Source organism: Cetorhinus maximus, chromosome 34 (assembly GCF_964194155.1).
Source record: "Cetorhinus maximus chromosome 34, sCetMax3.hap1.1, whole genome shotgun sequence".
Classification (NCBI taxonomy): domain Eukaryota; kingdom Metazoa; phylum Chordata; class Chondrichthyes; order Lamniformes; family Cetorhinidae; genus Cetorhinus; species Cetorhinus maximus.
The window spans coordinates 9435309-9457066 of record NC_135912.1 but is presented as its reverse complement, the minus strand read 5'-3'; the positions used below and the strand labels follow the sequence as shown (position 1 = coordinate 9457066).

General features: G+C 43.6%; 1 protein-coding gene across 2 annotated transcripts in view; it reads left to right on the top strand.

Moving 5' to 3' along the window:
* LOC144671731 (misshapen-like kinase 1) overlaps positions 1 to 21758 on the top strand; it is a 253706-nt gene that overhangs the window by 160988 nt on the left and 70960 nt on the right. Inside the window, exons 12-15 of one of the 2 annotated variants that reach the window (XM_078533738.1) lie at positions 2664 to 2874; positions 9457 to 9573; positions 11406 to 11492; positions 19461 to 19661. In XM_078533738.1, the coding sequence (XP_078389864.1) occupies positions 2664 to 2874; positions 9457 to 9573; positions 11406 to 11492; positions 19461 to 19661 (616 nt within the window). The remainder of the gene's footprint in view (positions 1 to 2663; positions 2875 to 9456; positions 9574 to 11405; positions 11493 to 19460; positions 19662 to 21758) is intronic. The other variant, XM_078533739.1, reaches the window with a different exon arrangement.

Sequence of the window (21758 nt, the reverse complement as noted above, 5' to 3'; positions counted from 1 at the left end):
CAGAAGGCTTATTTGTCCTTGCACCTGTTAGCTTTGTGTAACACAATTTCTGCTACACAAATTTAATTTTGCCGTGGAATGGTTAACATTGGCACGAAGGAATGAAACTTTGCCCATTTCCAATGCTCTGTGTCAGCATCGAGCGCTATCAACCTTAACATATAACACAAAAAGTTGTCGAGTGAAAGTCCGAGCCCACAAGTGTATCTTTTACTTCTGCAGTCTCCTTTTCTGAGTGAGATTTTTGTTTGAAATGCGAGGGGCAAACTTCTGCAGTTCATGCTCATTAAGGTGAGCCGTGTTGGTGCTAAACAAGACCAAATCATCGTCTTTGACCTCTGCCGCAAACTCTAGCCACAGATTCCCTCACATGCCCCAGCCACTGTCTTAAGGAGAACCAAAATGTTTGCAGCCTTGGCACCCTTGTTTGACGACAGGCTGATCCCCCAACCCCTTATTAAACTCAATTCAGAAAGACCACCCGGTTCCGTTCTATAAAAAAAAGTGAGGGGGGCTGGTGAGAATTTCTACAATTGATGAATTGTACCCTTTGAAAACTAAAAAAATAAACTTGCATGCATGTGAGGCTTCAAAACTACAGCTGTGGCAAATTGTCAAAAAATCCATTTTTAGTGACTTATGTAAAAAATTTATGTAAAAAGATTTTTAAAAACTAGTTGTTGGAAACAAAAAGAAAAGCATGAAATCATGAAAATGTACAGTATCTGTAAAGATTATTTGAGGGAGAGACCCTGAACCTCTTTCCAATACATTTATCTTCACTCTGACCATTCATTTACGCATGATATGAGTGACATAAGGTGGGAGCTGAGGACAATTTTTTAACCTAATGAGTTATGATAGGAACTTCAGGACGAGGAGCAGCAATGGACCATGTCACGTCTTGTACCTGCTCTGCCATTCAATATGATCATGGCTGATTATCTACCTCTGCTTCGCTTACCTACACACTCCCCATATCCCTAGATTCCCTGAGAAGTCAAAAATCCATCTATCTACTTTAAATATATTCAAGATGGCGCATCCACAATCCTCTGGGGTCGAGAATTGCAAAGCTTCACAACCCATTGAGTGAAGAAATTTCTCTTCATGTCAGTCCTAAATGATCAGCACCTTATCCTAAAACTGTGCCCCCTTGTTCTATATTCCCCAGCCAGGAGAAACAGTGCCTCAGTATCTACCCTGTGAAGCCCCTTCATTATCTTGAATCTTTTAATGAGATCTCCTTTCATTCTTCAAAACTCCAGAGAATATAGACCCAATTTACTCAGCCCCTCATCATGACAAACCCTCTGAACCCACAGACCACTAGTGAACTTTCGCTGCACCACTTCTAATCCAAGTATATCCTTGCTTAAATATAGCGACCAAAATTGCACACAGTATTCCAGGTGTGATCTCACCAAAGCTCTGTACAATTGTAGCAAGGCTTTTTTATTCTTGTACTTAAATCCAAAGGCCAGCATGCCATTTGCTGTCCTAATTGCTTGCTGTACCTGCATGCTAACCTTTTTGTGTTCCTTGTATGAGTACACCCAAGTTTTTCTTTTTGAACAGCAACATTTACAAGTTTCACGCCTTTTAAAAAATATTCTGCTTTTCTGTTTTTACCCAAGTGAATAACCTCACACTTCCCCACATTATACTCTATCTCCCATCTTCTCCCCGACTCACTTAACTTTTGCAGCCTCTTTGTGTCCTCCTCACAGCTTGCATTCCCACCTAGTTTTGTATTGTCAGAAAACTTAGGTAAATTATGTGAGTGATTTAGACAAAGAGTAGATTGTAAATAGCTGAGGGGCCGCAGTGCTGATCATTGTGACACTCCACAACCTGCAACGTGAAAATGCCCCATTTATCTCTACTCTCTGCTTCCTGTCAACCAATCCTCTATCCATGCTAGTATTTTATCCCCAACTCCATGAGCCCTTACCTTGTGTATTAACCTTTTGTGTGGCACCTTATCAAATCCAAATATACTGCATCTACTGGTTCCCATGTTATCTACCCTTTTAGTTACATCCTCAAGAAACTAATAAATTTGTCAAACAGGATTTCCCTTTCATAAAACCATGCTGATTTGTTCTAATCATACTATGTTTTTCTAAGTTAATTGTTAAGACTTCCTTAATATTAAATTCTAGCACTTTTCCGATGACTAATGTCAGGCTGATAGACCTGTGGTTTCCTGTTTCCCCTCTCTCGCCTTTCTTGAATAGCGGTATTGCATTTGCCAACTTCCAATCTGCTGGGACCATTCCAGGATCTAGGGAATTTTGGAAAATTCATAGACATCACATCCTCTATCTCTTCAGATGCTCCTATAGAACCCTAGGATGTAGGCCATCAGGTCATGGGAATTTGTCGGATTTTCTTCGCTAGAGTTTTTCCCTTGATCTAGGATACGTTGCCTTATATGGTTGTAGTTCATAGTAACTTTTAAAAGAGAAGTGGATCAATGCTTCATGAGGGAAATCTGTCAGGACAACAGGGAAAGAGCAGGAGAGTGGAACTTATTGGATAGTTCTTTCAAAGAGCTGACATGGGCATGGCAGGCCATATGGCAGCTTCTTGGGCTGCATCGTTCTTATCATTCTGTGATTCTTTATACTTTTTTTTTCTCCTCCCCATCTCCATGGCAGCTCCATTGTGAATTTGCCAGGTGAGTCCACGTTGAGGCGAGATTTCCTGCGGCTGCAGCAGGAGAACAAGGAGCGCTCGGAAGCTGTGAGGCGGCAGCAGCAGCAGATTGTGCTGCCACGCCGGGACCCGGAGGAGCACAAACGGCAGCTTCTCTCCGAGCGACAGAAACGCATAGAGGAGCAGAAAGAGCAGCGACGTCGGCTGGAGGAGGTAAAATTCAGACAAGGGTTCTTCAGTGTGGTTGGAGCACAACTCAATCAGTAGAAGCGGTGATTTATTATGTCTGTATTTTGTGTGCATTTTGTATTTCCCAGATGTCGTGGTTTCTTCATACAAGTGCTATTTATGATGGGGTATTCCTGTGCAGTGTTAAACACTGATTTGCTTAAGTGCATTTCTTTCCAGGAGCTCATAATATCTTGGGAACTCATTTCTATATATGCCTGAGTTCCTTAGCTCCCTGTTGCATTTCATGTTTATAATGCCTCAATGCATGGACCATATTACTTCTGTAGTGAGACTTATGTTAATTTAACATCCAGTTCACTTAACAAGCAATTGTATATTTGGAGGCGTTACTGGTTGCTGGGGCCTGAGCCATATGCACATTTCCCTTTCAACCCTGAAACCCTATTTCAAATCAGGCCACACTGACTAGAGATATTCTCAGCCCAGGCCTGAATTCAGCAACAAGCAAAGTACTGACCGTATTCAACTTGCCTGTGTTTGCAACACTCAGAACATAGTGTCCAACATTAGATGTGATTCTGCGATTGGACATTACTTGCTAAATAATCCCGATTATGCTAAGAATTACAAAAACAACCAATTTAAGGTTATCAGTCGGGCTGGCAGTGTGGCTCCCTTGGCGTGTTAGAGCTACATATATTCACACACAGGGCCTTGTCCTTTGTAAATAGAAAAAAACATGCCCACACATTGTGCCTTTTGCAACTAAACAAAAGCTTGGGGGACAGCTTCCCTGGTTCATTAGCCATGGCAATGCCTTGACCAATCAGAGTTGACTTGCCTGGTTTGAATTTAAACAAAAGCTTGGCAGTTAACTGCTTTGTTGGTGCATTCTCCAAGCAATATCTTTACCAATCAGAGTCCGCTCTCATGTAGTATAAATTGTTGTTCCCTTTGAGATTTGGTATTCTTGTGATTCTGTCCTGATGAGTACAAGGCGAGAAGCTTTGACAACATGTCTCTTTTTTCTGCAATACTCAAGATCTGTACTACCATCTAACTAATTGATCGCGCATTCATTGCTATTTGTGGAATAGAGTTCTAAACTTCTGCCAACTTTTGTGCATAGAAATGTTTTATAGTTTCACTCCTGAAAGGTCTGTCTCTAATTTTTATGCTTTGATACCTCGTTCTAAACTCACCAGAGATAATTTCTCATCTGGTCTATTCCTTTAATAGCTTGAAAGCTTTGAACAATTGGCCCTTAACCATCTAAATTCCAGGGAATACATACATATACAACCTTAGTTTGTTTAAATGCCTCCAAATTCAGCTCTTGGAGTACAGTTAAAATTCTGGTAAGTCAACACTGCGCGAACCAAGACTGGTGTATCCTTCCAAAGATGCTCAGAACTGCTTAGAGTACTCCGGATGTGGTCGAACCAGGGCTTTGTGTAGCTGGAGCATGCCTTCTACCTCCTTGTATTCTAGTCCTGTAGATATAAAGACCATCATTGCATTAGCCTTTTTGGTTACTTTCTGTACCTGTTATGACATTTTAATTTACATACCTGGACCACCAAGTCTCCACTGTTTCTAGCTTTTCACCATTTAGAAAGCTTTTGGGGTAGTACAGCTATGAGGAGCTTTGCTTGAACTAAGAGTGCTGACTATTTTTGCTGGGTGCCAAAAGCTGAGAAGTACACAAGAACACAAAAAATAGGAGCAGGAGTAGAACATATGGCCCTTCGAGCCAGTCCTGCCCCATTTGGTGTGATCATGGCTGATCTTAGGCTTCAACTCCACTTCCCTGCCCACTCCCTATATCCCTTGATTCCGTGAGAGACCAAAAACCTGTCTATCCCAGCCTTAAATGTATTCAACACTGCAGCATCCACAAACACTCCGGGGCATAGAATTCCAAAGATTCATGACCCTTTGAGTGAAGTAATTTCTCTGTGTCCACCCTGTCAAGCCCATTCAGAATCTTGTACGTTTCAATGTGATTGCCTGTCACTCTTCTTAACTCAGGAGAAAATAGACCCAATTTACTCAGCTTCTCATCATCGGACAATCCCTTCATCCCAGGGACCTATTCAGTGAATGTTTGCCGTGTCATCTCCAATGCAAGTATAAGCGTTCTGTTTCCCATAATGAATTACTGAGATGTCAACCCGGACTAATCCGGCATCATTCATCAATCCTGCATAAGTGCCACTGGGCTGTATGTCTTGTTGATTATGACTGGAGGCACTGGCTTTCTTTGAGGCCCCAATCTGAGTCTGCACTTCGTCAAATTATCATTCAGTCACATTTCATCAGCCATCTCGTATAACTAGCACAATACTGTGCAAGATTTCATAATAAAATGTACTGACAGTGGACCTGCCTGAGTGGGTGCTGAAAACTAAATCGCTGTATGATTTTTCTCTCGCCAGTTTTTTCAGCACTGAAATATATTGGCTTGTTCATGCATGAGGAAGTGGGCAGCAGAAAGAGATCGAAACGAGGGTTTTATTTTTGACCTGTCAACTGCACAACTGTAGATATTGGAGAAATGCTGTTGTTAAGTTTGGTTTTGTTCCCCTTTTTTTATCGTGTGTACATAGTCATTCCCATGCAAGCCAAGCAACTGAGTGGAGGGCGGGTTGCATTTGCATGCCAGCATCCCATGGTACTGAGTAGTTACAGCTCCATTGTGCAGCATCACTGCCCTGCTTCCTGCTTGGGTGATTTTAATTGGAGTTTTCAGATCCGTTTTTGTGTAAGAAGCTTCAGCACCACCAGCAATTACTGTGCCTGCTCGGCCATGCAAAATGTCTATCTGACCATCATGAATGATGAACAAGGCCATTTGGCCCGTCTGAATTTATCCGAGAACAAATTGTATTTATGCATTAACATAGCTAAACGTCTCAAGACACTTCATAGGCACGTCATCAAACAAAACTCGACACTGAGCCACACATTAAGGCAGGCGACCAAAAACTCAAGTTTAAAGGTTAGATTTTAAGAAGTGTCTTGAAGGAGGAGAGAGAGTACTGAGTTGAGGGAGGGAATTCCAAATTTAAGGCCTCATCAGCTGAAGGTATTGAGCATGTAATTTTTCCCTATTGCAGCTTCCAATTCTTTCCCTACTCTCTCTCTAACTTCTTCCGTATGTTGACCATTCTCTGTAGAGGCGTTTCTGACTGATTTACATAGGACAAACAGCATAGAAAATGAGCACTTGGCCCAACTGTTCTAGACAGAAACATAGGTTTACGGCACAAAAGGAGGCCACTGAGCCTATAATGTCAGTGCTGGCCAAAAATGAACCATCCAGCCAAGCCTTGACCTGTAGCCCTGTAGGTTACGGAATGTATATTGAAGTCTTCTATAAATATGATGAGAGATTCTGCCTCCACCACCCTTTTGGACAGTGTTTTTCAATCTCCCACCAAATTACTCCTCAACTCCCTTCTAATCTTTCCATTAATTACTTGAAATCCATGCCCCACCTCTCGAATGGAAGTAGGCCCCTCCTGTCCACTCTAGGCACCTTATAATTTATATTCCCCATAACCTCCTCTGTTCAAAAGAAAACAACTCCAGTCTGTATGATCTTTTCTCATAGCTCTAATTCTACATTCGTTTGCATTCATTTGGTATTCTTGTGAATTGTCCTGATGAGTGCAAGATGAAAAGCTTTGACAAAAAAATGTCTCTCTTTTTTCAGCAATACTCAAGTTCTGTACTACCAAACATCTAACTCCACATTCCTGGCAACATCCTCATAAACCTCCTCAGTACCTTTTCTACTTTAGCAATTCCTCCCTGGAATGCAGTAACCAGAATTTTATGCTGTACACTAGCACTGGTCTAACTACTGTTCTATACAGTTCCAGCATAACTTGCCTGCTTTTGTCATAGAGTTATACAGCACAGAAGCAGGCCCTTTGGCCCATCGTGTCCGTGCCAGCCATCAAACACCTATCCGTTCTAATCCCATTTTCCAGCACTTGGCCTGTAGCCCTGTATGCTATGGTGTTTCAAGTGCTCATCTAAATACTTCTTGTACTCTGGATCTCGGCCAATAAAGAAAAGTACTCTGTGTGCCTTCTTAGCCACCTTATTTACCTGCCCTGCAAGGTCCCTCTGTTCCTCTAGACCTCTCAGAATTTACCATTTATTGTCCATTCCCCTTGCCTTGTTTGCCCTTCCCAAAAGCATTGCCTCACACTTCTACGGAAATGAATCCTATTTTTTGATATCCGTTCTTGGAATGAGTGTGTTGCTGGTAGGGCCAGCATTTATTGCACATCCCTAATTGCCCTTGAACTGTTATGTCTTGCTAGTCCAGATTTTGAGTTCTGCCTTTGTTCCTAGCAGGAACATCTTTGTTCTGAATCCTCTTTATCTCTTCCTTGGATTCCTCTCACTGCTCTGATGTCGATTTGCTGTCAATTAGCCGTTTCCAGTCCACTTTTGCCAAATCGCATCTCAGCCTAGTAAAATTAGCCTTTCCCCAACTTAAAACTTTCACTCTTGGATTGCCTTTATCCTTTTATTCTAAGTCTAACTGAATTATGATTACTGCAGCTAATATGCTCTCGTAGTGGTGCCCCTGTACCTGCCCTTTTCTTGTTGAACTTGCTAAGTGCTGGTTAAAGACATCTCCAAATGCATTTTTAAGAATTTTGCACCCTCTATAACTTTTATATTTCCAAACAGAGAGACACGTTACCGAAGCTTTTCATCTTGCAAGAATGTAAAATTTCTCTTGGGTAATTCAAAACCAGTCAGCACCCTTTTCTCCTGTATTATAAATTATTGTGATGTTTTGAAATTTGGCATTCTTGCATTTGTCCTGATGAATGCAAGTTGGAAAGCTTAGATAACTTGCGCCTCTAATTTTCATACTGAATTCATCCCAGTTAATAGAGTAGTCGAAATTCCCTACTTTGATTGACCTTTTCTTTCTGCACTTCTCAGCAAATTGCCCACATACTTGCTCTTCTATCTCCTTCTGGCTGTTTGGAGCTCTACAGTTTACTCCCAACAAGTTGATTACTCCTTTTTTGTTCCTCATTCAACTTGTATAGCCTCATTTGATGTTCCTCGCATATCCTCCCTTCTCGCAGCTGTGATGGTTTCTTCCTTAATTTTGTGACCCTCCTTTTTTTAATTCCCCTTTCTATTTATCTGAAAACTCTGTAACCATGAATGTTGAGTTGCCATTCCTGCTCCTGTTCAAGCCACATCTTAGTTCGAATGATGATATCAGACTTCCTATTGTCTATCTGTACCTCTGCCCATCTGCCTTCTTCAATAAGCCTCCTTTTATTGAAGTATATCCCACTAATCACTGAACAGCTCCTTTGTTGTCTGTTTTCTAGCCTTTTTGTTTCTTATTTCACATATTAATTTTCTGCCTTCCATTTCTGCCCTGCTGTTTGCTTCCTTCCACCGTTCTTCATCAAACCCTATCACCACGGTTTAATTTAAATTAATATTCCTGATTTACCTTTCTATCCTTTTAACTATCTTTTATATCTCTGTCGGAGCACCTCTCTGTCACTTTCCTTCCAAGCTGAAACTCAAACCTTTACCACTAGGGATCAGCGCTGTGGCTCTTCACGAGCACTGCGTACAATGCTCAGGAAATTTTCCTTGTGCCTTAGTGACCGGATCTAGGCACAGTACTCAGTGCAGCCTTAGCCAAAACACATTGTACTTTCGTGCCTTCCTCTGATTTAACCTGCTGTTCTGGCTTTGCAGCTCAACACTCTGGTGCAAGTTAAGCAATGATTATCACCTGATCATTTTTTTGTATATACAGGAATTCTATTGCAAGTGTATGTTTAGGTGTCAGCTGTGATTCCGTGCATTGCACTCTCTTCTCTGAGCATAGCGTTTTCAGGCCTCATTTGAGATTTCGTAATCCCAGACTGACACTCCCTGTGCCAGTGCTGAGAGAGCACTGCATTGCCGGAGGTGCTATCTTTCAGATGAGGATGTTAAACTGAGGCCCAGTCTGCCCTCTCAAAAGGAGCACGAGAGTTATCATGGCATGTTGACCAATGTTTACCCCTCATCCATCACCACCTTAAAGAGATTATCTGGTTGTTATCTCATGACTGTAGTGACCTGCTGTCACGTTTGCTACATTACAGTAATGACTACACTTGGTTGCCAAATGCTTTGGAACACCTTGAGTTCTTGCAAGTCACTATATAAATGCAAGTTCATTCTGTCTGAGTTTTGTAGAGTCAAATACAAATGGACTGCATTGCACTAGGTCCTGGTAACCATAACACTGGCTAGCAGTGCTCCCCACTGTAACTTCCCAGCCTTGCATTTACTTGGTGCCTTTTACAACCTCAGGATGTTACAAAGCGCTTTACAGCCAATGAAGTACTTTTGAAATGTGACTAGTGTTGAAATGTGGGACCTCAGAATAACACAATTTTAGGATAAGTGAGAATCTGAGGCACAGCCCCTTCTCTTTCCCCCTCACCCTTCCCCTTCATCTCCCTAGCTGCTTTGATGCAGATGCAGTCTTTTAATTTGTTAGCTGGTTTGTACAGATTGTTAAAATAAACTTGCGATTTTTTTTTTAAGCAACAACGGCGAGAACGAGAGCTACGCAAGCAGCAAGAAAAGGAGCATCAGCGGCAGTTAGACGAGATGCAGCAGCTTCGAAGAGAGGAGGAGAGGAGACAGGCTGAGAGAGAGCAGGTATAAACCCTGGCTGTCCTGCAGCAAAGAGATTAATCTTTTACTTTAGTGCTTAGGAAAGAGGTGCTATGTGGTACTTGTGCAACCCTGCTGCTGGACTTTCATCTCACTCAGAGCAATTCTGGCCTAAGGGCCCTATGTTCAGGCTCTCTAGCCTGTGCTGACCTTGTTTAGGGCAGCAGTTGAAGTGCTACACTTATCTTCTGTATCCCTGAACGAGGGAAGTGACAATTCAGCTAGAGTCCTCACTCGTAACTATCCAGTGATCCCCAATAGAAAGTGCAAACGTGTGGAGTGTCAGCTGAGGACATGATCAGACTCTTAAGATGCCCTCCATAGTTGAAAAGCCACTTGGCACTCACTGTCTTGTCTGCGAATGAAGAATGGTCAGTCAGCCGAGGCATCAGAGGATTGCTAACGCCAATGAAACCATTCCGTAGTAAGTGTTCACACTCTCCAGAGAGAACTCAACCCCGTACTTGCTGAGGCATTGCTGCACACTATCCCTCATTTTCAGTCTTCGTTAGAAGGGCAGTGACACAAACTGTTCTTCACCGTCCTGCTCAGTTAATTTGCTTTTGGCTCCCTCACATTATGGTGGTCACATGAGTCTCGGCACATTCTGACAGCCAAACCTAGTGGCACGGGGATCGTTCATTGTGATGGCGCTGTGAATGTAGGCTTGCAAGGCTTTGAGGCATCAGAACAGCAGTGACTAAATATAATTGACCCAAAAGACTAGGTGCAGTTTTGAATTTCATTTGTCCAGCTTATAATGCAATCTTTTCACAGTATTGTCGTTATGTGGGTCAGTAGACATTGCAATTAAGAGTGGAGTTAAACTAGTGCCAGAAGAGAATGATCCAAACAATAGAGTTATTTCAGGCAGTGTACGTGCTACCCAATCTTTATGATCTCTGATGAACTATGCAAGTTGTACATGCTCAGTGAGACAATATCAGTTGTCAAGCCAGTAATAGACAACTTGCTAACTCACAGTAGCTGGGAAACTCGTAGTAAACATTTCTGAATTTAAGGTTATGTACCAGGTTATTTTTGAGGGTGGTGGGTGATGGGAGGGCTATGGGATTGGCTACTTATCTGCTCATCCACTTTTTTTAAACCAAATTTTCAAATTTCCCAATTTGATGCAGCATAAAGTTCTCTCTGTGTTTGTCACAAGACTCCGCCTCAAGCTAACCTCAGAAGTCTTTCTCCCCCCCCACTCTTTAAGTGCAAACAGTGTCATTCTTAACAACCAAGTGGGACTTGGCCAACCTAGGCCAGATTTGGGACCAAGGAGCAGAGGTGAAAGGGCAATATCGTGCACCAAGCGCTCAGAATGCCCAGCACAGATTGGCCCATCCTGCCCCCGTGCTGGCTCGTATCTGATGAACCCAGTGCCCTGCTCCCTCTGCATTGAACATTTTCAAGTGTTCATCTAATTTCTTTAGAAAATTCATCCCATTTCTCAATTTTCCACCATTTGACAATGAAGTTTATGCTGGAAAAATGGGATTATGGCAACGGGTGGGATTTTGTATGGGCTCCATTTCCATCATTCAAGCCTTGCAATGTGCAACTTCATTTGAGTGCCCTCAATGTCAGCTATTCCACCCAAGTTCTGTGTGGGAAATATCTGCAACAATTTCCCTTCAAAAGTGTATGTGTGAAAAATTTAGATAAAACTGAGAGCTAAGCTTCTTCTTCCCCCTTCTCCTTTCAAGTTTAACTGGAGAAATTTTGACTGTTCTGTACCTACAAATGGACCATTTGTTTTTTTTCCTGACTGTTTTCTTTCCTTTACCTGTGCTTCATTTTGCATTCTCTAGGAGTACATAAGGCATCAATTAGAGGAGGAGCAGAGGCAGTTAGAGATTCTTCAGCAGCAGCTACTGCAGGAACAGGCTCTGCTTCTGGTAAATGGTGCAGGCTGCAAACCCTCATCCTCTCATATCATTCCAAGGTGTCTGCTCCTAACCTTTAGAGGGGTCATGCAACATTTTCACAGGAGTAAACAGGGTGTTTTCCTTTATGACTCCTTCCTTCCCTTTTTGTCTACCCTCGCACCTTATCTTCACCCCCTCCCACCCCCAACCGAAAAATATAGCTGTTCCGATTTATAAGGACTGTAGTCATAATCTGATATAATTATGGGATGTAGGGTTGCAATATTTTCAGTATATCCAAGTTTAATGCTTCATCTTTGGATGCACGTTAGTACAAGATACATAAAAGAACAGATTGAGATGAATTCTTATTCCATAAACGATCATCTGTTCTTGGGTGGAGCACAACACTGGAAAGTTGGCACTAGTCACCATTTTTTTTTGTGTGGGATGCTACTTAGTAAAGCCAAACGCCATGGGTACTGTGCTGATTGACCCCAGTGTTAACTCTGCACCCAGTGCCCTCGAGCTAACCTTGATCCCTTATAGTCCCTTGATCACTGCAGCCAAAATTTGGTAGTTATGGGATCATTATGTCCTCTTGTGTGCTTAAGAATGATTTTTTTTATTTTTTCATTGTTAGGTCCTTATGTCGGCAGGCTAACAGGCAAGGTATATACAGGTTTGGACATTCTTTCCCCCACTTCCCACACCACTCCACCCCACCCGCCGCCACCCCACCCCCCAACCCTTTCCACTCTGCCCAGACCAGGATTACTCTACGTACTCTTGTAAAATAAATATTGAATGACCCTTCAATCCATTTCCATCTCAGTGCAAGTACAGCCCTTCTGTGTTCTATTCTTATTTGTGTGTGTGTGTGTGTGTGTGTGTGTGTGTGTGTACCTATGTACCTATGTATCCTTTTATAAATTCTCCTAGTAACCGGTACGTTATAAATCCTGTTTGCACTAGATCCGTTTTCTTTTTAGTTTAGTTTAAATCCAAATCAACCACCTATTTGCATTAAGGCATGGAGTGCAAATGGAATGAATTTAATTTGGAGTGAGTCTGAAGTGAATATTTGTCCTCTCGGTGGCAGCACGGTGGTGCAGCAGATTTAGTGTGGTAATCTCTGCTGCACCGAAGGACAGGATACCATTCCCCCCATGTGGTTTCTCCTCAATCTCAATTGTCTACTTCCTTTTGGGGAGTTGTTTGAATAGAGGGAGGGGGAAAAAAATTCCGGAGCAGGATATGTTACCGTTTCTCAGTGCTGTTGGACGTGGAGCAACTTTGACGGAGATCTGGGAGCAGGTTGCTTTGCTGGATGTCCCCAGGCACTGAATAGGTGGTGGCACTGGAAGACCTAAAGAAGGGGAAGCATTCTTTGCAAGTGAAGGATAGTTCTGAAGATGAGGAAAAAACTGCTGCCTCGATGGGGTACTGGATTCACTCTGACTCTGGATTGAATTTGGATCAAGCATGTGTATGATTGTTGATCTGCCTTCATTCTGGAGTTATATGAATGCATGCAGTTTTGCGATGACCATGCAATATTTCCTGACCCCTCTACATTGTTGATGTTTGTGAGACCTGTAGATTTTCCCTCAGGAATGTTTTATTTAACGTTATGCTGTTTGTTGGCTGTGCTAACTTTCTCCAAAGTCCTGAAACAGTTGGCAGTTCACCTAACTCTGTGTTGTGTATCATTTTAAAATCTGTGATGAAGCCTTTAAAGAATCTGGAGAGCGAGTACTTTGGGTGTCTGAGTAAACCTTGGCTTGGAAATCCAGGCCAAGTGAGTAAATGCACATAGATTTGACCAATGATGGCGACTCACACCATTTGAGTCATAAGCCCTTCATTTGCGAGCAAGTTTTAGCTCCATTACCTGCTCTGAATGTTGATCAGTTCCATTCCATGATTCTATGTCTACTGTATTAGCCAATTTCAGTGAATTCTGGAGCACAAAAATCAAATTCATCAGGACTGCCAGTGTGATATGGTAAATTTCTGCCCTTAAATCATCACTCGGCCTTTGCGGGAGTATTTACTGCATCTCTCTGCTGGTAAGTATCAACTCGACCCTGTTTCCAAGTCAGGTAGAATGGAAGTGATCCAAGTTATCCAGATTGGGTAACCTAACAGTATAACTGGCAAAGAAGAGCTATTTAATCACTGATGTAATGCTGATATTCAGACATCAGCTGCCACTGGCACATCTTAGTTAATGCTAGAACATGTTCAGAAAGCACATGCTGAGGGCATCTATTTGTAGAATATCATTACAGCCGGAACTTCTATCCCCAGCTCAGCTTTTCTTATATAAAATTAACGCTTAATTCAGGCCAATTATAAATCTAGCCATCAAAATGAAGGCAAAGAATTATTTCATCCTATTGATAGATAGATGTTTACCATCGAGTTCTGTAGGATCAGAATTACTTGAATTTGGCAATATATCTAAACAAAATGACTTATTCTGGAATGTTCCTGCCTACTGTATGCACATGAAGACCTGATGACCTGTGATTTGTGCTTACATGGTGTCAAAAGCCTTGATCAGCCATTTCTTGCTGAGAAATGTGAACAGCTTCTTTGTAGATTAGGGTGCAAGTTGACTGATAAATCTTAGAGGTCAAACATTCTGTCCTGTTTCCTACTGTTGCATTGCATAAGCCAGTGAGCTTGTTAAAAGATTAGGTTATTGCATCTAAAATTCCACTTGTGTGAATTGGGCCAGAAAGTCTGAACGAATGATTCCTTACTTTCAGAAACTCAGTCTAACTGTGCTTTCTAAATCCCTCCATGCCTGACTCCCCCCACCCCACCTATCTCTGTAGCCGCCTACAGCCTTCTGATTTCTAGCTTCTTGCTCATGCCTGATTTTAATTGCAGCACCATTGGCAACTGAGTCTTCAGCTGCCTTAGCTCTTAAGCTCTGAAATTCCCTCCCTAACCCACTCTGCCTCGCTACCTCTCTCTCCTTTTAGGTGCTCCTTAAAACCTTTGACCATGTCAGTGGCCAGCAGTCCTAATAGCCCCTTATGTGATTCAGTATCACATTTTGCTTGGTAACATTCATGTGACGCACTTTAGAGCATTGTATTGTGCTAAAGGTGCTATATAAAAACAAGTTACTAATGTGTAGTCAAATGCAAAAGTTGTTGTGTGCAGCAGAACTGAGTGTTTGGTTAAACTGTTGGGTACAATTGCTTGACAGAAGAATGTTGTCCAAGAGAGAGCGCAGCATCTCCCAAGTAATGTGAATTGAAGTTGGCTATAAACTGCCTTTCATGCAATGGATGGAATGAAACAGTCATAAGCTGTCTTTGGCGGCTACACATTCTGCTTCTTGCTCTTAGCGTAGCAACACTATCGTGGTATCATATAATGATCCTGCACAGGAGGCCATTTGGCCCATTGTGCCTGTACTTTTTAAATTTGTTCTTGGGATGTGTGCGCCGCTGGTTAGGCCAGCAATTATTGTCCATCCCTAATTGTCCTTGAGAAGGTGGTGGTGAGCTGCCTTCTTGAGCTGCTGCAGTCTATGTGTTGTTAAGGAGGGAGTTCCAGGATTTTGATGCAGCGATCAGTGAAGGGATGGCAATATAATTCTAAGTCAAGATGGTGTGTGACTTGAGATGAACTTGCAAGTGGTGGTGTTCCCATGCTTCTACCACCTACTTTCAGGTGCTAGAGGTCGTGAGCTTGGAAGGTGCTGCCTGAGGGACCTTGGTGAGTTGCTGCAGTGCATTTTGTAGATGGTGCACACTGCCACCACTGTGTGTTGTGGTGGAGGGAGTGAATGTTTGAGGTGGTGGGTGAGGTGCCAGTCAAGTGGGCTGCTTTTTCCTACATAATGTTGAGCTTCTTGAGTGTTGTTGGAGCTGCACTCAACCAGGCAAGTGGAGAGTATTCCATCACACTCCTGACTTGTGCCTTGTAGATGATGAACAGGCTTTGGGGAGTCAGGAGGTGAGTTACTCTCAGCAGAATTCCCAGCCTTGACCTCTGGTAGCCACAGTACTTATATGGCTGGTCCAGTTCAGTTTCTGGTCAATGGTACCCCCCAGGATGTTGATAGTGGGGGATTCAGTGATGCTAATGCCATTGAATGTCATGGGGAGTTGGTTAGATTCACTCTTGTTGGAGATGGTCATTGCTTGGCACTCGTGTGGTGCAAATGTTACTTGGCACTTATCAGCCCAAGCCTGAACGTTGTCCAGGCCTTTCTGCATATGGACACAGACTGCTTCAGTATCTGAGGAGCCAATGAATGATGCTGAACATTGTATAAACATCCATGAACATTCCCATTTTTGACCTTATGATGGAAGGAAGGTCATTGACAAAGCAGCTGAAGATGATTGCGCCTAGGACACTGCCCTGAGGAACTCATGCAGCAATGTCCTGGGACTGAAATTATTGACTTCCAACAACCACAAACATATTTCTTTGTGCTAGCTATGACTCCAACCAGCAGATTCCCATTGACTCCAGTTTTGCTATGGCTCCTTGATGCGACACTCAGTCAAATGCTGCCTTGATGTCAAAGGCAGTCACTCTCTCCTCACCTCTGGAGTTAGCTCTTTTTTCCATGTTTGAACCAAGGCTGTAATGAGGTCAGGAGCTGAGTGGCCCTGGTGGAACCCCAACTGAGCGTCAGTGACCTGGCTATTGCTGAGTAAGTGCTGCTTGGTAGCACTGTCGACGACACTTTCCATTACTTTACTGATGATCGAGAGCAGACTGATGGGGCGGTGATTGCTGGACATACCTGGGCAAGTTACCACATTGTTGGGTGGATGCCAGTGTTGTAGCTGTACTGGAACAGCTTGGCCAAAGGCATGGCTAGCTGTGGAGCACAGTTGTCTTCAGTACTATTGTCAGAATGTTGTCAGGACCCATAGCCTTTGCAGTATCCAATGCCTTCAGCCATTTCTTGATATTATCTGGAGTGAATCCATATGGCTGAAGACTGGCATCTGGGATGCTGGGGTCCTCAGGAGGAGGCTGAGATGGATCATCCACTTGCCATTTCTGGCTGAAGATTGTTGCAAATGCTTCAGCCAAATCTTTTGAACCGATGTGCTGGGCTTCCCCGTTCATTGAGGATGGGGATATTTGTGCAGCCTCCTCCTCCAGTGAGTTGTTTAATTGTCCAGCGCCATTCATGACTGGATGTGGCAGGACTTCAGAGTTTAGATCTGCCCCATTGGCTGTGGGATTACCAAACTCTGTCAATTGCGTACTGCAGATTGTGGTTATATACAATCTGCTGCTGCTGATGGCCCACATTGCCACATGGATGCCCAGTTTTGAGTTGTTAGATCTGTTCGAAATCTATTACATTTAGCATGGTGGTAGTGCCACACATGTTTGAGGGTATCCATAATGTGAAGACGGGACTTCATCTCCACAAGGACTGTGCCATGGTCTCTCCTACCAGTACTGTTATGGACAGATGCATCTGCAGCAGTAGATTGGTGAGGGCAAGGTCAAGTAGGTTTTTCCCTCTTCTTGGTTCCCTCACCAGCTGCTGAAGACCCAGTCCAGCAGCTATGTCCTTTAGGACTCACCAGCTTGGGTTAGTAGTGGTGATACCGAGACACTCTTGGTGATGGACATTGAAGTCCCCCACCCAGAGTACATTCTGCACCATTACCACCCTTGGTGCTTCCTCCAAATGATGTTCAACATGGTGGAGTACTGACTCATCAGCTGAGGAGGGACGGTATGTGGCAACCAGCAGGAGGCTTCCTTGCCTATGTTTGACTTGATGCCATGAGACTGCACGGGGTCCAAAGTTGCTACTAACTCCTTAAAACAGCTATCTATTTATTCCCATTTGACTGCCCTTTCTCCATAGCCCTGCAATTTTCGCCCCCTCCGGTATTTATCCAATTGCCTTTTAAAAGTTATTATTGAACCACATGTTCATGCCTTCACTAAGACCGCCCATTTCTACCTCTGTAACATCGCCCGACTTCGCTCCTGTCTCAGCTCATTTGCTGCTGAAACTCTGATTTACGGCTTAGTTATCTCAAGACTCGACTGTTCCATCGCGCTCCTAGCTGGTTGTGTATGTTCTAACCTCATAAACCTGAGGTGATCCAAAACCCTATTACTTGTGTTTTAACCCACACCAAGTATTTTTTTCTCTTTCACCCCCTGTACTCGCTGACCTCCATTGGATCATGGTCAGGCAACATTTTGATTTTAAGATTGTCGTGCTTTCAAATCCCTCCATGGCCTTGCCCCTCCCTATCTCTGTAATCTCCTCCAGCCCGACAACCTTCCAAGATCTCTGAACTGCTCGAATTTTGGCCTCTTATGCATCCCCAATTTTAATCGCTCCACCATTGACAGCCATGTCTTCAGTTGCCTCGGCCCCAAGCTCTAGAATACACTTCCTGCACCTCTCCATCTCTCTATTTCTCTTTCTTCTTTTGAGGCACTCATTGAAACCTACATCTATGCCCAAGCTTTTGGCCATCTGACCTAAGATCCCATTATGTGAAACAGTGTCACACTTTGTTGTATAATGCTCCCATAAAGCTCCTTGGGATGTTTCATTACATTATAGGCGCTATGTGAATATACGTCGTTGTTGTTGAACCTGCTTCCACCATCCTTTCAGGCAACACCATCCAGATCATCATGACACTGTTTTTAAAAAAACCCTTATCTCTTCCCCACACCCCGCCCCATCCCATATAAACCAGAGTATAAGTGCTGTCTTGTTTTCACTATTGTTAAGTGCTCAATCTTGGTTAATTTGGCCCTCAGATCGGATTATTTTTCACCACCAGGCAGGCTAATTCTGAGGGTGTGAATCCCTGAGCCCCTTTACCTCGATGTGTAGCGATATTTATAGAATAAAAATGGCAGAAACACAGAAGTGGGCTGGCCACCCTCTCAGCTGAGGAAGTGTGCCTGTGGAGAAGGAACAGATGTTTGCTTTTTAAATGTGATGAATGAGAAGAAAATGTTTCAAGAGTATGGGGTTCTTGGTGGGGGTTTGTTGTCACTATTCTGAGTCTAAATCAGCCAGGTGGTGCAGGAGGTTTGCTGCCTGATTTCTGATCACAGTTACAAATACTGGAAGCATTGGATTCTAACAGGCTTGTTTCCCGTACACTGAAGCTCCTTGTTAACAATAGAGTTTTGTTTCATTTAATTAAACCCCAAAGTTTCTGGAAACAATGTCTTGACAAAAGGTTTCACTTGGGCACAGTAGTTTAGTGATTCCTAGACAAGTAATGCAGAAAACATGAGCTCAAATCCTACCATAGCAGTTTGAATATTTGATTTCTGTTTTAAAAAAAAACAAATGAATTACTCAAAAGTAAAAAAATCACGACGAACTGTAAACCTGTCAGATTGTTGTAAAAGCCCATCCTTTTTTAATTCATTCATGGGATGTGGGCTTCACTGGCTAAGCCAACATTTATTGCCCATCGCTAATTGGTCCTTTTAAGGAAGGAACTTGCCAACCATGCCTTGCCTATATGTGATTCCAGTCTCATGCTTAACTGTCCTTGGATGTGACTTAACAAGTTACTTCCTTGTATCAAAGCCACTGCAAAGAACAACCAGACTCATTACATGGGCTGTGACAGGGCAAGGAAAGAGCTCCATCACCACCGCCAATTTCAAAGGATGGGCAATAAATGCCAGCCTTGCCAGTAGCACCCGTGTCCCGAGTACGTTATGAAATGATTTAAAGTTGGAGCACCTTCACCTATTGGCTTTGCTTTATTGTGGTAAAACATTGCGAGTCTGCAGACTGCTGAAGGTGCTGACAAGAGCACCCACAGCCTTTTGTTAGAGGTCGGGAAGTGTGTGTCCTCCGTTGCTGACGGCACTTGTGGCAACACTTCTGTATCAGTATTGGTTTTACATGTCCCCATCAATCCCTTGAGTTTTCCTTTTGGACATGGCTAAATAGATTGCTAATATTCTGCTTGTTTCCTTGTGCGTCTGTTGCAGGAATACAAGCGGAAACAACTGGAGGAGCAGCGGCAGTCTGAGCGGCTTCAGAGGCAACTGCAGCAGGAGCATGCCTTCCTCATGTCACTGCAGCAGCAGCAGCAGCTGCAGAAGCAGCAGCAACAACCCCAAGAAAAGAAGCAGCTGTACTATTATAATAAAAATGTGAATCCGACGGACAAACCAGCCTGGGCAAAGGAGGTACTCCTTTAGAAATTCCTGTTTCTTTATAGAGCAAAGACCAGGAGGAGAAATGATGGTGATCTTCAGCATAATGGACATAGCTGATGTAAGGCAGCTATTTACATAGGAAGAGCAGGAGGCCATTCAGCCCTTGAGCCTGCTCTCAATTCAGTTAGATCATGGCTGACCAGTATCTTCATCCTGCAGGCCTTGGGTCCATAGCTCTTAATACCTTGCTTAACAAAAATCTATTCATTCTGGTTTTGTCATTTTCAGTTGACCCTCAGTCTCAGCGGCTCTTTGTGGGAGAGAGTTCCAGATTTCCACTACCCCTTTGAAGAAGTGCTTCCTGACACCGCCCCTGAATGGCCTGGCTCTAGTTTTTAAGGTTATAGGCCAGGTTAGATTTCTGCTGCTTTTTGTGTACAGGACATACCTGGGCAGTTTTCCACATTGCCAGGTAGATGCCAGTGTTGTAGCTGTACTGGGACAACTTGGCTAGAGGCGCAGCAAGTCCTGGAGCACAAGTCTTCAGTAGTATTACATAGCTTTTGCAGTATCCAGTGCCTTCGGCTGTTTCTTGTTATCATGTGGAGTGAATTGGATTGGCTGAAGACTGGCACCTGTGATGCTGGGGGCCTCCGGAGGAAGCCGAGATGGATCATCCACTCGGCACTTCTGGTTGAAGATTGTTGTAAATGCTTCAACATTTCAATGATGTGCTGGACTCCTTCATTATTGAGGATGGGGAAATTTGTGGAGCCGCCTCCTCCAATGAGTTGTTTAATTGTCCACCACCATTCACACCTGGATGTGGCAGGACTGCAGAGCTTAGATCTGATATGTTGGTTGTGGGATTGCTTAGCTCTATCGCTTGCTGCTTATGCTGTTTGGCACGCAAGTAGTCCTGTGTTGCAGCTTCACCAGGTTGACACCTTATTTTTAGGTATGCCTGGTGCTGCCCCTGGCATGCCTCCTGCACTCTTCATTGAACTAGGGTTGATCCCCGGGCTTGATGGTAATGGTAGAGTGGGGGATGTTCTGGGCTATGAGGTTACAGATTCTGTTCAGGTACAATTCTGCTGCTGCTTATGGCCCACAGTGCCTCATGGATGCCCAGTCCTGAGTTGCTAGATCTGTTTGAAATCTATCCCAATTAGCATGGTGGTAGTGCCACACAACATGATGGAGGGTATCTTCAATGTGAGGGTGGGACTTCATCTTCAATAGGAGTGTGCAGTGGTCATTCCTACCGAGACTGACATGAACAGATACACCTGCGGCAGGCAGGTTGATGAGGATGAGGTCAGGTATGTTTTTCCCTCTTGTTGGTTCCCTCACTGCAGACAGTCTAGCAGCTATGTTCTTTAGGACTCGACCAGCTCAGTCAGTAGTGGTGCTACTGAGCCAGTCTTGGTGATGGACAATGTGGTACATTCTTGTAGTTCAGAGTACATCTGTGCCCTTGCCACCCTCAGTGCTTCTTCCAAGTGGTGTTCAACATGGAGGAGCACTGATTCATCAGCTGAGGGGGGCTGGTTGTACATGGTAATCAGCAGGAGGTTTCCTCACCAATTTTTGACCTGATGCTATGAGACTTCATGGGGTTCGGAGTCAATGTTGAGGACTCCTAGGGAGACTCCCTCCCTACTGTGTTGCCATTTCTGCCAGTGGGACAGGGCATACCCAGGAATGGTGATGGTGGTGTCTGGGACATGATTTGTCAGGTATGATTCCGTATGACTGTCAGGCTGTTGCTTGACTAGCCTGTGAGACAGCTCTTCCAATTTTGACACAAGCCCCCAGACGTTAGTAAGGAGGACTTTGCAGGTCGATAGGGTTGAGTTTGCTGTTGTCGTTTCCGGTGCCTAGGTCCATGCCAGGTGCTCCATCAAGTTTTATTCCTTCCTGACTTTCTAGTGGACTGATACAACTGAGTGGCTTGCTATGCCATCTCAGAGAGCATTTAAGAGTCAACCACATTACTGTGGATCTGGAGTCATATGTTGGCCAAACCAGGTAAGGACAGCAGAATCAACAATGGTTTCATGGTCATCATTAGACTTTTAATTCCAGATTTTTATTGAATTCAAATTCCACCACCTGCCATGGTGG